This window comes from Montipora foliosa, chromosome 8 (genome assembly GCF_036669935.1).
Source record: "Montipora foliosa isolate CH-2021 chromosome 8, ASM3666993v2, whole genome shotgun sequence".
Taxonomy (NCBI): Eukaryota; Metazoa; Cnidaria; class Anthozoa; order Scleractinia; family Acroporidae; genus Montipora; species Montipora foliosa.
The window spans coordinates 22,837,264-22,852,263 of NC_090876.1; the positions used below are offsets into that span (position 1 = coordinate 22,837,264).

At 42.1% G+C, this 15,000-nt stretch overlaps 1 protein-coding gene across 1 annotated transcript in view; it reads right to left on the reverse strand.

Annotated features, from left to right (window-relative positions):
* Positions 1-15,000, reverse strand: part of LOC138013351 (protein SPMIP7-like) — a 21,544-nt gene that overhangs the window by 5,651 nt on the left and 893 nt on the right. The window contains exons 2-6 of the mRNA XM_068860399.1: positions 14,826-14,890; positions 13,631-13,716; positions 12,303-12,441; positions 10,298-10,374; positions 747-788 (exon numbers count right to left, since the gene is read on the reverse strand). Of these exons, the coding sequence (XP_068716500.1) occupies positions 747-788; positions 10,298-10,374; positions 12,303-12,441; positions 13,631-13,716; positions 14,826-14,890 (409 nt within the window). The remainder of the gene's footprint in view (positions 1-746; positions 789-10,297; positions 10,375-12,302; positions 12,442-13,630; positions 13,717-14,825; positions 14,891-15,000) is intronic.

A 15,000-nucleotide genomic window follows, 5' to 3' on the forward strand; every position in this document is an offset into this window, starting at 1 on the left:
ACTTTCACATCTCCACGTTTATCAAGTGACTTAATGTTTACTTGGCAGACTGGTTACCCTGCTTAGAGGGAATGCAACTCTAGGGACAACTTGGTATTACCGCCACAAATTTTTGCTACTTTCTCGGACAATTTTCTTGCACAGTTGGCTGCAACAACAGTTGTCCCGGGTGGTACACTTTGACTTCAGAGTTAACTGAATAGAGTGTAATGTGAAGTGCTAGATTTCTATCCCACATGAACCGTGAGAGCGTTAGCCCTACTGACGGAAATGGGCCCACACAAGGACAGAAAAAAACTCTGACCAGGGTGGGAATTGAACCCACGACCTTCAGGTTAGATCTCCGCCGCTCTACCGACTGAGCTACAAGGTACAAGAGCTACAAGAGCTACTACCCCTCCCAACTTAAGTAATTAGGGATACATGTACCTTCTTTCTGCGAGAACTAACCAACTAATAACTTGTTAAGTTAACAATTTCACCGTATTACCATAATTCTAACATTGCCAAATCCACCAGCCTCGAAACAATCCCTGCATTTTCATCAAAACAAGGAAAGTACATAAATATGCAAAATTAGCTATCTACATGTATCAGTGAAATTTCAAGATTAATATTCAACAAAATCTTTTAGCAATTATGATGCTTAAAATGAATTTGAAGAGAATGTATAACCTCCTCTGCACTGTATTGCTGACGGAGACAAAATTTTATGTATCAATGATCTGAAACAATTTCAAGCACACCTGTATCCCGGGATGTGTCCAGTCTTCTTGCTTGGACTACAGCTGTAATTATAATAATGATAAACATTAATATTTACAAGGTTTAGTGCATTTAGGTTCTAAAGATTCATAATTAGAGGTACACTGTCCAGAAATGCACATGATTAGATGTGCGCCCAATTTTGACATCCAACATGAAGTGTCTCATTAAGTATATCTACATATTTCCAACAATGGTATTAAAGGGTACAGGTTAGCATCATTTTTAGGTTAGGGTAAAGGCAGCTATTTATCCTTATGTGAAGAGCAGCATTTCGGGGAACTTTGTGACGTTACTGCCTGTACTGTATTCTGAGACATGAGTGATGTTCATGTTGAAGTTGGGGAAAAGAGCTAGCACATACACCTGTACTGAACGTGATGCTTCTTGAAATCCACCTGCATCTAAATTAGTAAATACATGCATTTCTGCACATACTGTATCTAACATTGTCCTTGACATCCATTCGTTATGGCTGACCGTGTCGGTGGTGGAAGCTGAATAATTGGACCTCGATTATTCATTATTCTTTGTGTGTTTTGTTCGAATTATTCATTATTCTTTTTAAATTTTTGTAGGTTATTCATTATTCATTGTTGTTGTTCATTACTCCACTGGCATATTAACTGCGTTATTCATTATTCCGGCATTTTCAGACCCAATTATTCATTATTCATTTTTTATTTATACTCGTTATTCATTATTCATTATTCAGCTTCCACCCCCGAGACCGTGGTACAGTAAGGCTGGATCAGGTCCGAGGCAGCCACTGGCATCTCCGGGAGTGGCTGTAGAGCCCCACATGCAAGTGACAGTCCCTGCCACAGGAGAAAGATGATGCCGCTTGGCTGGTGTTCTTGTTCTTCCTTCTTTTTCTTTTCACATGCTGCACTTCAGCTCGGGTGCGCTCTGCTTCTTTGACCCCATTTCGCACTATCCCCCTCCACATCCCTCGGTCATCAGCCATGTTCTCGAAGCTGATTAGGTAAATGCTTGCAAGCTTCAAGTCACGCTTGCAAACGTCTTTGAAGTGCAGATGGGGGCGTCCTGTTGGTCGTGTACCTTCAGCCAACTCTCCATACAGAATGTCTTTGGGGATTCCCCCCGGATCCATTCTCTTCATGTGGCCAAGCCAACGCAGACGTCTTTGACTGAGAGGACAGAACATGCTGGGGCTGCCTGCACGATCAAGGACCTCAGAGGAGTGGGCTCTATCTTGCCACTTGATGTTCCGTATGCGCCTGAGGCAGCGAAGGTGGAAGCTGTTCAGTCTCTTGTCCTGTCTGGCATATGTCGTCCAGGCTTCACTACCATACAGGAGGGAGCCAAGGACACACGCCTGGTACACTTTAAGTTTTGTTTTCTCGGTCAGGTGTCTATTGGTCTAGACTCTCTTGATCAGCTTAGCCAAGGTGGCTGAGGCTTTGGCAATGCGAGAGTTGAGCTCTGCATCCAGTGACAGGGTGTTGAAGATTGTAAAGCCCAGGTAGATAAAGCTCTCTACAGCCTTCAGGTGGTGCCCATTGTAGTCGGATGTCGATGGAGTTTATTCTCGTTATTCACACACACCGCGTGGTTGTGTGTGCTCTCTGCTCTTGCATAATGTGCTAACCTACTTATATATGCATATGCGAAATGTAGTATACAATAGGTGCTAATTAGGTGCCGCTATGTTACATGCATAATGTGCCAACCTACTTACATATGCGTATGCGAAGTGTAATATACAATAGGTGCTAATTTGGTGCCGCTATGTCACATCCCCTTCTCTTAAAACTATATTAATAAAATGGAAAACAAACAAAACACAATATCTTATTTCGGGCCAATATATCTTGTACATATGTAGAAAACGAATAAAACTGGTAACAATATAGGGATTTTCTGTCTAGTGTTTATGTATCATACTAATATCAACTATTAAAGCAAGCGTCAGAGATTAAGTCTTTCCGGTGCCCGGATTTCACGTCCCGCGCGGGATTTTCTTGGTCCTTTCTCGGCTTCTCCTGTTACACTAGAGCATTGTGGGTTGGAGCTTGAGGGCTGTATAGTCAACTTGCCACTTGATGGGTCATTTGCTGAATTGCCTGCTGCGGTGGATTCTCGTAGAATGGCGCTTGAATATTGTGCAGTCATGCTTCTTTGGGACACGGAGTCCGAAGAGTTGTTTGCCGAATTGTTGGAAGCATTATTCGGTCTAAGATGGATTCTGTTCCTTCGCAATTGGGCACCAGTTCCAGTTTCTATGAGATATGAGCGGGGTGTCTCTCCCCGATCTATGACCCTAGCAGGATTCCATGTCTTTCTCACAGGGTCTTGTACATAGATAGCTTGGTCTCTGTGTAATTCAGGGAGCTCCTTGGTGTGTCTGTTGTAATAGTGGCATTGATTGTCTTGTCTCGCTTTGAGCCAATTTCTAACTTCCTCTTGGTTCTTTGATGGCTGGATCTTACCAGGAAGTGTGGATTTAAATACTCGGCCATTCAGTAATTCAGCTGGTGACGGTATATTGGAACTCAGGGGCGTTGTTCGTAGAGCCAGCAGGGCTAGATCTATGTCTTCTTTAGTCTCTCTGCATTTCAGGATCGTCTTCTTAACCGTTTGGACTTGACGTTCAACGAACCCATGGCCACGTGGGTAATGTGGAGATGACGTCACAATTTCAAACCCGTACTGGCTTGCCAGTTGATGGAACTCGCCGGATGTAAACTGAGTGCCGTTGTCGCATTGAAGAGATTCTGGGATTCCATTTTCTGCGAATAGCATTTTCATTTCATTAACAACAGCCCCGGATGTAAGGTTTTGAAGTTTCTTGACAAATGGGAACTTGGAATAATAGTCGACAACTATGAGGAACCACGACTGTTGAGCGTAGAAAAGGTCTGCGCTCAGTGTTTTCCACGGTCTTGAAGGGATCTCTGTTGGTATCATTGGCTCCTTTTGCTGGGAATTGTGGTACTTCTGGCAGACACAACATGAGTTTACAAGGTTTTCAATTTCTTTGTATATGCCTGGCCAGTAAACACAGGATTTGGCTCGTAGCTTGCATTTTTCCATACCAAAGTGCCCTCCGTGGATTTGCTGCAAGATGTTGCCTCTCAAGGGTTCAGGTACTATAACACGGCTTCCAAGAAGTATCAGCCCATCTTCTACTGATATGTCATCTCGTAGGGGCCAGTATGGTTTTAGCGCCGAAGTGATTTTCTTCCCACTGTCAGGCCAACCTTGCATAACTTTGTGGGCTAGAAGCTGCAGGGTTTCATCTTTCGCAGTTTCCTTTTTGAACTCTTCCATTTTTACTGGGGTGATTCTGATTAGATGGTGAACTTTCACATTCATGTCCGACACTTCAAATTCATCCAACGGCGAAAGGCGTGACAGGGCGTCAGCTGTAACCATTTCTCTTCCTGGAAGATATTTAATGACGCAGTCGTAAGGTTGTAACCGCAACAGCATTCTTTGAAGGCGTGGAGGTGCTTGCATCAGGTTCTTTTTATGGATCTGTTCCAGGGGACGATGGTCTGTTTTAACCACGAACGATCTTCCATAGAGATACGAATGGAATTTTTCGCAGCCGTATACCACTGCCAATAGTTCCCGTTCGATATTAGCATATCTGGTCTCCGCAGGGGTAAGTACTTTCGATGCAAAGGCTATTGGCTTGTCGTTTTGGAAGAGAGCTGCGCCCAAGCCCTTAATTGATGCATCAACATGGAGGACAACTGGTTCCTTTCTGTCATAGTAGGCCAAGGTCGTTGTGGTACATATCAATGCCTTCACCTTCTCAAAGGCTTTCGAATGTGATGGATTCCATGTGAAATCAACGTTCTCCTTTAAGAGGTTTCTTAAGGGGGCAGTGTGGTCAGCTAAATTGGGGATGAATGAGCTCATGTAGGTTGCCATCCCCAAAAAGGTGTGAAGCTCCTTCTTGTCTTTAGGCGGTTCTAAACTTTCTATGGCTCTGACTTTATCTGGGCTGGGTTTGACACCGTCTGGTGTGTAGAGCATACCAAAGAAATTGCACTCCTTTGTTTTGATAACGCACTTCTCGTCATTGAGCTTGATGCCGGCCTGTCTGGTACGTTCCATGGTTTCATGTAGGTGTAAGTCATGCTCTTTATCGTTCTTTCCATAGACTGTGACGTCATCTGCAATACCAATGGCTCCCAGGCAATCACGATACGTCTCATCAATCTTGAACTGGAAAATATCTTGACTCATTCGTAGGCCAAACGGCATTCTGAGGAAACGATACCGACCAAATGGTGTATTGAATGTTGTCAGGTACGAGGACTCGTCATCTAGTTTGACATTCCAATAGCCATTGCGAGCGTCGAGCTTACTAAAAAGCTTTGCTCCTGATAATTTGGGTGTGATTTCCTCTAGAGTGGGTATGGGATGATGTTCTCTTTTGATCGCCTTATTCAGGTCTTTGGGATCGAGGCATAACCGAAGTCGCCCATTTTCTTTTTCTCTAATGACCAGGGAGTTGACCCAATCCGTACGTTGGGTTACTTTCGCAATGATATCTTGACTTTCCATCTCACGTAATTCGGCTTGTAATTTGTCTTTCAACTCTATAGGTACTTTGCGGGGTGCATGGACCACCGGTGATACTTCAGGATCCAGTGTGATGTGGTATGTGTAGTCATCAAAACATCCAACTGTACCATTGAAACATTCTGGGTACATATCCATCAGCTCTTGTTTACTTGTGATTGATGGCCGCTCTTCTAGTGGTATATGACTTCCAATGTAACTCGAGTTTTTCTTGCAAGTACCCGGATTTTGAGCTGGAGAATTGAAGCTGCTATTTGGATCAGCCTGGTTTAATTGATTTGTTCCTAGCGTACAGTGGAGGGAGACTAGTTTTAGTGCAATGCACGCTTTTAGACCGAGGATAGCTGGCCCTGAAGTATCCGTGACGTAGAAAATGCAGTTAATCTTCTTCTCTTTGTACTTGCACAAGATGTTTATAGTGCCAAGCTGCTTAATTACAGAGCCACCGTATGCTGAGAGGACGGCTTCATTCTTTTCCAGTACTTCTGGTTTGAGGTTTCCTTCGTCATCAAACTTCTCTTGGGCGATTATGCGAAGTAGCCTGATAGGCAAAACATTGCTCTGTGCACCTGTGTCCACCTTGCACTGGAGATTAATTTTCCGCTTCTTTTCAGGCTGGGTTATTTCCAGTGTTGCAAAGACTTCATCGCGTGTGTCATGTGTCATCGAATGTTGCGTGTCTTCTATGGTGTTAACCTCGATTGTACTAATTGTGAGAATTTCATCATCGTCTTCATCGCCCCTGTCTTCAATCGTGTGAATAGATTTTTTGAAAACCGGCTTTCTTCCTTGGATAAATTGTTTCCGTTTACTGGATCGGCAGACAGATTGCCAATGATTAGCTTTGCCGCATTTTCGACATAGTGTACCGTAGGCTGGACATTTGTTCCTCGGGTGTTGTTTTCCGCAGTTGTTACAGGATTCCCTTTCTTGTTCCTTATGAATGGCATCTACAGTTCTATCCTCTTGATGGCTTTCGCTACTTCCTGCCAATGTCTTCATATGTTTATTTGTCGCCTCGTGGCTTCTTGCAATCTCGATAGCGCCTGCAAGGGTCAATGATTTGTCTCGGCCTATGAGGGACTTCTGGACATCGGGGTTTTTTGACCCCCAAATAAGCTGATCTAGAACTCTGTCTTCGACTTCGGTGCTGTCGCGAAATTGACATTTTGCTGCTAGGTTTTTTAATCTTGAGATAAAATCATCCACTGGCTCGCTTTGTTCTTGTCGCATTCCTTGTAGTGTGTATCTGTGAATTCGATGACTCGTCTTCGGCTCCAATTGATTCTCGAACCGTTCGAAAATAATGGCTGGTTTTTTCCTCTCTTCCTCCTTTGTGAATGTCCAACTGTTGTAAATATCCAGACCTTTTTCACCCGACCAGAGTAAAATATAGCTCACTTTTTCTTCGTCATCGGCGTCTTTGAGAACGCTTGAGAACATAAGCTGACATTTTTGTTTGAATCTTGCGAATGCAATTATCGGATCAGGAGCGTCCCAGTTCATCTGTGGCGACGCAAAAGACGTTGCTGTTGCCATAATTCGCTTCTGCTGGCCTCTTTCGATTTGATTCTAGCGATTACTCTTGTAAAATGCTGCCACCATGTAGTCGGATGTCGATGGAGTTTATTCTCGTTATTCACACACACCGCGTGGTTGTGTGTGCTCTCTGCTCTTGCATAATGTGCTAACCTACTTATATATGCATATGCGAAATGTAGTATACAATAGGTGCTAATTAGGTGCCGCTATGTTACATGCATAATGTGCCAACCTACTTACATATGCGTATGCGAAATGTAATATACAATAGGTGCTAATTTGGTGCCGCTATGTCACACCCATCAATGGATTTTTACGGTGAGTTGTCGGTGTCTTGGTGTCAAGGTTGGTGCAAGCACGCAGCCTTGCTTAACTCCGCTGCTGACTGGGAGAGGGGTCAGAGGTTCCTTCGTTGAAGCACACAGTGCTGTGCATGCCCTCGTGGAAGGATGATGTTATGTCTAGCAGTCTTGGGGGGGCATTCGATTTCCTGCAGGAGTTTCAGGAGGCCGTCTCTGCTCACGAGGTCAAATGCCTTTGTTAGGTCAATGAAGGCCAGCTACAAAGGCATCTGCTGCTCACAGCACTTCTCTTGTAATTGATGCACCAAGAAAGTCGTGTCCACCATGGATCTTCTGGCGCAAAAACTGCACTGAGACTCAGGGTATATTTGCTCCGCGAGGCTCTGTAGGTGTGTCAAGACCACTCAGGCGAATGCTTTGCCGACAATGCTGAGTAGGGAGATGCCCCGATAGCTATTGCAGTCACTTCTATCCCCCTTGTTTTTGTAGAGGGTGACGATGTTGGCATCTCTCATATCTTGGGGTACAAAGCCCAGTTCCCAGGAGAGGCACAGGAGTTGTGGTTTTCAGAATCTCGGCTGGGATGCCATCTGCACCTGGAGACTTCCCAGAAGCGAGGCTGTCAATGGCTTTGCTGAGCTCTTCCAGCGTTGGCGGTTCCTCGAGCTCGACCATCACAGGCAGGTCTGGGATGACATCTAGGGCGGCGTCGGTCACCATCTTCTGTGTCGCGTACAGTTCCAATTAGTGCTCTACCCAGTGCTCCAGCTGTTTCCCCTGGTCTGTGATGACCTCACCAGACTTGCTTTTCAATGGGGCTGTTTTTGTTGCGGTAGGGCCCAGTGCCTCCTTGATACCCTCGAAGTGCGAAGGTTGTTGAGGGTGTTGGGGGTCGGGTTGTTCTTGTACTCGAGAAGAGCCTTCCTCTTGGCTTCAGTGAGGGGTTCCAGTTCTTCCCAGCTTGCCTCGTACCAATCGGCACTCTTTCGCTCACGTTTTCTGTAGGCGGATTTAGCAGGGTTGTAGATGGCATCACGGATGATGGACCATTTGGATTCCACAGTGTCATCTTCAGGAGGTTTTTCCAAGGCCTCGTTTGAGGTTACTGAGGAACAGCTCGGTCTTTTCTCTGTGTCCTCTACAGCAGGTGTTGATCCTCAGTTTGCCTTTGGTCTTGAGAGGTGAATCTTTTTGGGGATGAGTTTCACTTTTCTGGCGATGTGGGAGTGGTCTGTGTCACAGTCTGCACTGTGGTAGCTGCGAGAGTGTAGAACACAGTTCAGGTCTTTGCATCTGGTGGTGATGAGGTCAAGTTGGTGCCAGTGTTTTGATCTGGGGTGTCTCTAGGAAACCTTGTGATGGTCTTTGCCAGCAAAGAAGGTGTTGGTGACACAAAGTCCGCGGAGGCAGCACATCTCCAAAAGCCTCTGGCCATTTTCATTCATTTTTCCGGTGCCATGACAGCCAAGGCAAGATGGCCAAGCACTGTGGTCTGCACCTACTCTAGCATTGAAATCTCCTAGGAGAAAAAGTCTCTCAGTGCTAGGTTAGTGGGCAGTAGAGTGTTCTTCACAGTGAAGCCAACACCCTGCTGCCGAGGTTCGTCAGTTGGTCTGCCTTGCCAGAAGAAGGTGTAGTTCGCTTCCTTGATGGATCCACTGTCAGAAAGCCCTGTCTCCTGGAGGCAGGTGATGCCGATGCTTAACTGCTGGAGCTCGCGGTCGATGACAGGAGTCTTGTGAGCGTCATCTAACTGTTGAAGGTCATTGGTGGCTCTGGGACACATGTTGTAAAAGTCTTGCGACGACGCTGGAGTGACTTCTCCAGTTTTGCTGTAGAGTCTGGGCAGATTTGTTAAGGAAAGATTCTGGGCTGCCTGGGCTGTCAGAACCACCCTCTCGGCTTTGCTGACTTTATCCAACGGAGAGGAGCACCAATACAGCTGGGTCAGCTTGGCTGCAGATTTTCTGTTTAGGTTGTCTCCCGTAGCCAGTTTGGACCTCCCGGAACTGACCACCAGGCAGTGGATGAGGGGAGGGGGGGCGGGAGGGGGGGGGGGGGCGAGGGAAGGGGAATGCCCTTGTAGCTTCTGCCTGAGCACTAAGTGTACCCAGTCACCAAGTGTCGCCGCATGGAGGCACTACAATAGGACTTGTTGGGGAGAGGCTATGTACTGACAAGGTGTCAACTAACACATGGGCTGCATCCCTGGCACCCCACTACAAGCAGCAAGCTACAGGCAGTGGAAGCCAGTCAGCGGTGGAGGCTGAAAGTTTGAGGTGACAAGCACACAGACACTGCACAACCACGCTAGGCACATCCACCAACTATTGGTTGGTGGATGTACTATGGCTCAGGTGAATCAGTGCAACCACCTGATGTCTCAGTTACATCTCCGATTTCGCTATAAGGCTATATATACAAGAAGCATTACTAGTGCACACATCCACTGTGTGAAAGAGCTGGGAGATATTCTTCCTATGGAGAGAATTCTACTATGAGATTGGCACCACCCAACCTTGGTTTTACAGTCTGAGGACCATCTACTGACAAAATGGGATTCCATTCATTGTTCTCCAATATGATGGTCTTGATCCTCTTTTGCTACTGTAACCTCTTACTTAATTTATACATGTCTCCTCACCAAGTTTCTCATTATAATCATTATTACATAATATAATTTCTCAAAAGGCTAGTCATACTCTTTAAATCAATAGTTATTTAAATATCAACTAAAGGTTATAAATCCCTTCATTCTTATTTAATTGCTAAAAAACTGTAATAATTAATATTATACCACTTTCACCAATATTTACAGTACAGTAACAGTATAATTATTATATTATACCATGCAAGTTAAATACATGTAATCAGGCAAATGTATCATTAAAATTTGCTCCTTAGTAATTAAAGCCGGGGCAGAAGCCATTCTGCTTTAACTTCTTTGTTTACAGTATACTCACAGGTGAATTGCCATTCATCTCTGAGCTGTAGCCAATCAAAATGCACAGAAAGCACTATTTACTTGAGTGGTTATACTAATTCATGATCTCTGATTCCAAAGAGGAGTTTGGTGTTGCAAGGAGATATCCCTATATACGGATGATCAATCCAAATTTTTGACTTACAAATTCATAAGTCCATGTGCATGGTGTCCATTCCTTGACTGGACAAAATCCCAACTGTGAGGTCTGCTTCCCATGTGCTGATTTAAATCAACAAAAGAGAACAAACAGCATTATTATTGTGTAATTAACTATAAAACAGGTAAGCAAAATTGAGTTTCATATTTTAGTTCTGCATATCATTGCATATCATTGCATGCATGGTCAAAATTATCATTTAATAATAATAATTACTATTTACCTTTAAACTGTTAATTAAAGTGCCAATGAGCAATGCTTTTTTGTTTAAGAACCGTAAAACCAGTGATGTCTTGTTTTTTCCGTTTTTCATCACAGTGTTTTTTAATACTAATTATTAAGAAACACTAACTTAAATTTCATGTTAAAACATGTGAAATTGAAATTGCTGGTGACAGCCTTCATCATAATGATAATGAAAGTGTGTGAAGTAGTTACTTAACATGTAAATAGATGAAGACAGAGTCAGTGAAGCAATGAATGCTTGACAGGCTCTTGATCTCCTGGGTGGTTGTCATAGCAATGGCAGTCAGATTTCTTTGCGTTGTTGATACATGTACGTAAGTCTGGTCCAGGTAGAAATATGTAAGACGATAGAAGTCTTCCCTGTTGATGTTTGGTCTTTTGTAGGTTTCAATTATGGATTCTTTGACTACCTGTGGTAATTAAGTAAACCGTACTGGGGAGCAGTGGTGAGAACTAATGAACAGAATCAAAAATCAATGGTGACTGAGAAGGAGGGTTATAGTGTGGTCTGAGATGGCTTCAAAAGACAATAATGTCCGTTATTCATTTGCTGCCTTAAAGTATTGTGCGAGTGGATGATTACATGTGCACGCTAAGCTGGAAAACCTTTTGAGCCTCCTTAAACCACTGACTCTTGAACCTCAGACCCCCGTTGATGAGTAAAATCATCTGGCGTTAGACAGTAGAGTAAAATCTATTAAATCTCGCTCGTCGGAGTCAATGGGTTAAGAGTAGATTAAGAGCTACATGTAAAGACACTGCTCGCCTTAAAGGATCAAGGATCAATAATACAGGATGGGCCCTCACACTTGTTCTCAGTTTTTAAGTTCATCACACAATGGTCAAGCTTGTAAATATAATGTCATTATTGCTCTTAGGACATGTATAAGTCAGGTGTACAGTGTATTTTGACAACTGCAGACTGCCTACAAAATAATAGTGCTGATATTGATAAACAGTATTTAAGTATTAAAGCACCCATTTCAACTAGCACTGATAAACAGTATTTCCCTTACCAAAGAAAAACTATCATGGGAATCATATGGCAAACCTTGGGCCATATATGACCCATATATGGGAATGGTATGGAAGGTAGAGCTGTGGTATGGAGCTGAAATGGGACCTTACTGTATTTTTTGGCAAAATTTAAGCTGTGGGAAACATATGTGGAAAGAAAAGCTGATGTTCTTCATTGCATGGGAGATCTAATAGGGATGGAGTCCCCATAGATTTCCCATAGCATTGACACTAATTTTTTTGTTTGCTCTAAAATTTGTTTGGAAATAGTATGGGGTATCTTTTTATCACTGTCCCAATTAGATTATCCATACAAACAGACCTTTACTTTTTTAGCTCAATAGAATTAATTTCCATATCACTAATTAACATGGGAATACTATGGGAAATAAAAAAAACTCAAAGTAAGTAGTAAAAGATAATAGAATGTAAATAATCAAGAGGACAGTAACATCTATGGGTTTGATACGGAAAGCAACAGCCCATACAAAATCCATATATTACCCATAGCAGCGCCATAGGTCATGTCATATCATTCCCATGCTTGGGTCATATATGGCCCATAAAACTTGCTTTGGTAAGGGTACGTCTAAGCACGGGCCGGCCCATTTTAAAAAGGTTAGCTTTCAATAAATGTGATTTAGGGTCAGTAGTCTGCAGTCTGCATTAGTGTCAGACACCACATCTAACAAAGCCAGAGAAATTAACACACTCTAAAATATCATACCTGCCAAAGTTCAGCTCTCGGTGCATATCGTTTTGTTGTAAATCTAAATGACACCATGTCTGGCTGCAGCTCCATGGTTGTAGGCGGAGGGGAGACGGATGGTGGTATCATTGCACTCCAATCAACTCCACTGTACAGCCTTTAGGCATTTAAACAAAATACAAAACATTACAGACTGATATGTGATCTCTTGGAGATCTATAATCTGAAGATTTTTTCTTCGAATCAATCCTACCCCTCTCCCAATAACAACAACTCCACCACCCCACCAACCAGAAACTGACATTCCTATCCCCATCCCCCAAACCCCCAAAATAGCAGGAAGCTATTTAAGTTATTCAAGTTGCTTTGAGTGTGTTCATCCTTCACAATACAGTCATGTTTCCAAAACCTTAAAATGTACATGTAAGTGTCATTACTCATAATACTTCATAATCATTAAATCACTAAAAATATTACTTTCATTGATTATATTTAAAGTTTACATGACCATGATCTTCTTTTGTTTATTGAATCTCCACAGTAAACTAAAGGATTTCACATTTACTTTGCATGACCGGCTCCACTTTCCTTGAATTAGCTTTAGATCATTGTTATATCACTTTCTTATATTTCAACACAGCTTTCACCCTAGCTGTTCTTTGTTCTTATTAACAAATTGACACCTGGGGATGAGACTCGACAGATTTGACTCTGTCTTAAACCCCAGACAATCTTACTTGTCAACTGGAGGTGTCCTTAAAGGCCCTTTGAGGACTGTCAATGGGAGCTAACATGACAAGCTATGTGAGTCAATGTGTCAGTCAACATGCAAGCCATGAGGGTCAACATGCGAGTCAACATACACGCCATGCAAGTCAACATGCGAGTCACAGTTATTAAAAGCTAACCATTTTAAAATGGGTTCTTAGACTTACATGTAAATACTGTTTATCAGTGCTATTTGATATGGGTGCTTAGAATTAAATGCAAGACTTGCATGGCTCGCGTGACTCGCTGGCTCGCAGATTGTCCATTCCTTCATTAACCCACTAACACCTGAGAGTGAGACTTAACAGATTTTACTCTGTTTAATACCAGACGATTTCACTCGTCAACTGGAAGCATCCTTAATGGCCGTTTGAGGTGTCAATATGGGTTACCGGTAGATTAGTTATAATACACAAGTTTCTACAAGTTTGACCTTAAAACTTAATTAATCCAAAAACATCATAAAGAAACACAAAAAATGTAAGTTTCTAATTAAAGCTAATAATGCTCAAATTATCTCTGCTCTAATAACACAAGATAAACAATAGGGATTAAAGCGCATCTACCAAAGGTCATACTTTTGTGTTTCTGATGTATAAAATGCCCTGGTGGCCACAGCATCTCGCCATTCCTTGTTCTTTAATAACTCAGAGGTTGATGGGACCTGATGATAGATACATGTAAGTTATATAAATATATAAATAACAGTATTTTCTTTACTCAATTGCCATACTTCAAGAAAAGTCCAACATTACAGATTAAAATTTCACCACTTTCATGAAATTGAGAGTTAAATAATCACTCATTTTTCAAGCCTTTCTGACTGGTTTCAAAATAACTGCATTTAATTTAGTTTTCCTTACGGATCACTGATTTATCAAAAGTGACAGTCAAATAGATAAGGACTCTTAGAGCAAAGATATGAATAGCCCAGATCATGATGAGCATCCCAGAAATTGTTAAGGAAATAAGCAAGGTACGTTTTTTAGAAAATATTTTAAAACTAAGTAAGAGGACGCATCTGCAACAAAGTAGACAGAACTAAGGCCCCGACATGTTTAGAACTATACATGTACATGTACTTTTTACTGGCTATAATAAATGTAGCAAATAAAAGTTCCAAAACTATGAAAGTAGCCAGTGATTGTTCCAGTACATTGACAATGCTGCCCCACATCCAATTGTAATGTTGAACTAGTACCATAAAGGAGTTGACTCTTCAAAAGCTAATGCTGACCCTTAAAGCCTAAAGCCTGGGGGAAAGCCTAATGCATTGTTTACTGCTAACTTCACCCAGAAGAAAAAGTCTTTTTTTACTTCCAATAAAATGACACTCCTTCTTTGGAGTTTAAAGAGTCAACCAGTATCAGGTTAAGAATCATTTCACTACCTATAAAAATTTTGTGTATGCTTTGATTATAATAATTTTATTATGGTCCTAGATAAATTGCATTGTAATTTTACTGAAGAAATTGTTCAAATCAAAAAAAACGTTTCTATTAATTAATAATGGCTTGGTATTTGCAGTCAATTTTAAACCTAAACTATATTCTGTAAATTATACCCAACAACCACAAAATAATCCGTGTTGCTCAGGTGAACTGCCAAACATGTGTTGGATAAAAACAGTACGAGTAATCTTTAGAAAAGTCCAACAGAGTTCCCAAAATGTTGCAGTGACTGTTGAGAACTCAGAAACTTATGTAACGATGTACATGCAGTGTATACATGTAGTAGCCAGAAACAATAAAAGGCATTAAAAATGATATAAACCTTTCGTAATGGGTCCTTTGCTTCTTTAGATCCTGAGAACTGACTTTGGGTAAGCTGCTCTAGTTCTAAGAAAATTTCAAAGAAAGACCCTTAATCATTCCTACATTATATTAAAAATCATATTTCTTTATAACAAGGCTTCGTTTCGACTGTTTCCAGTTATATTAAATGATTG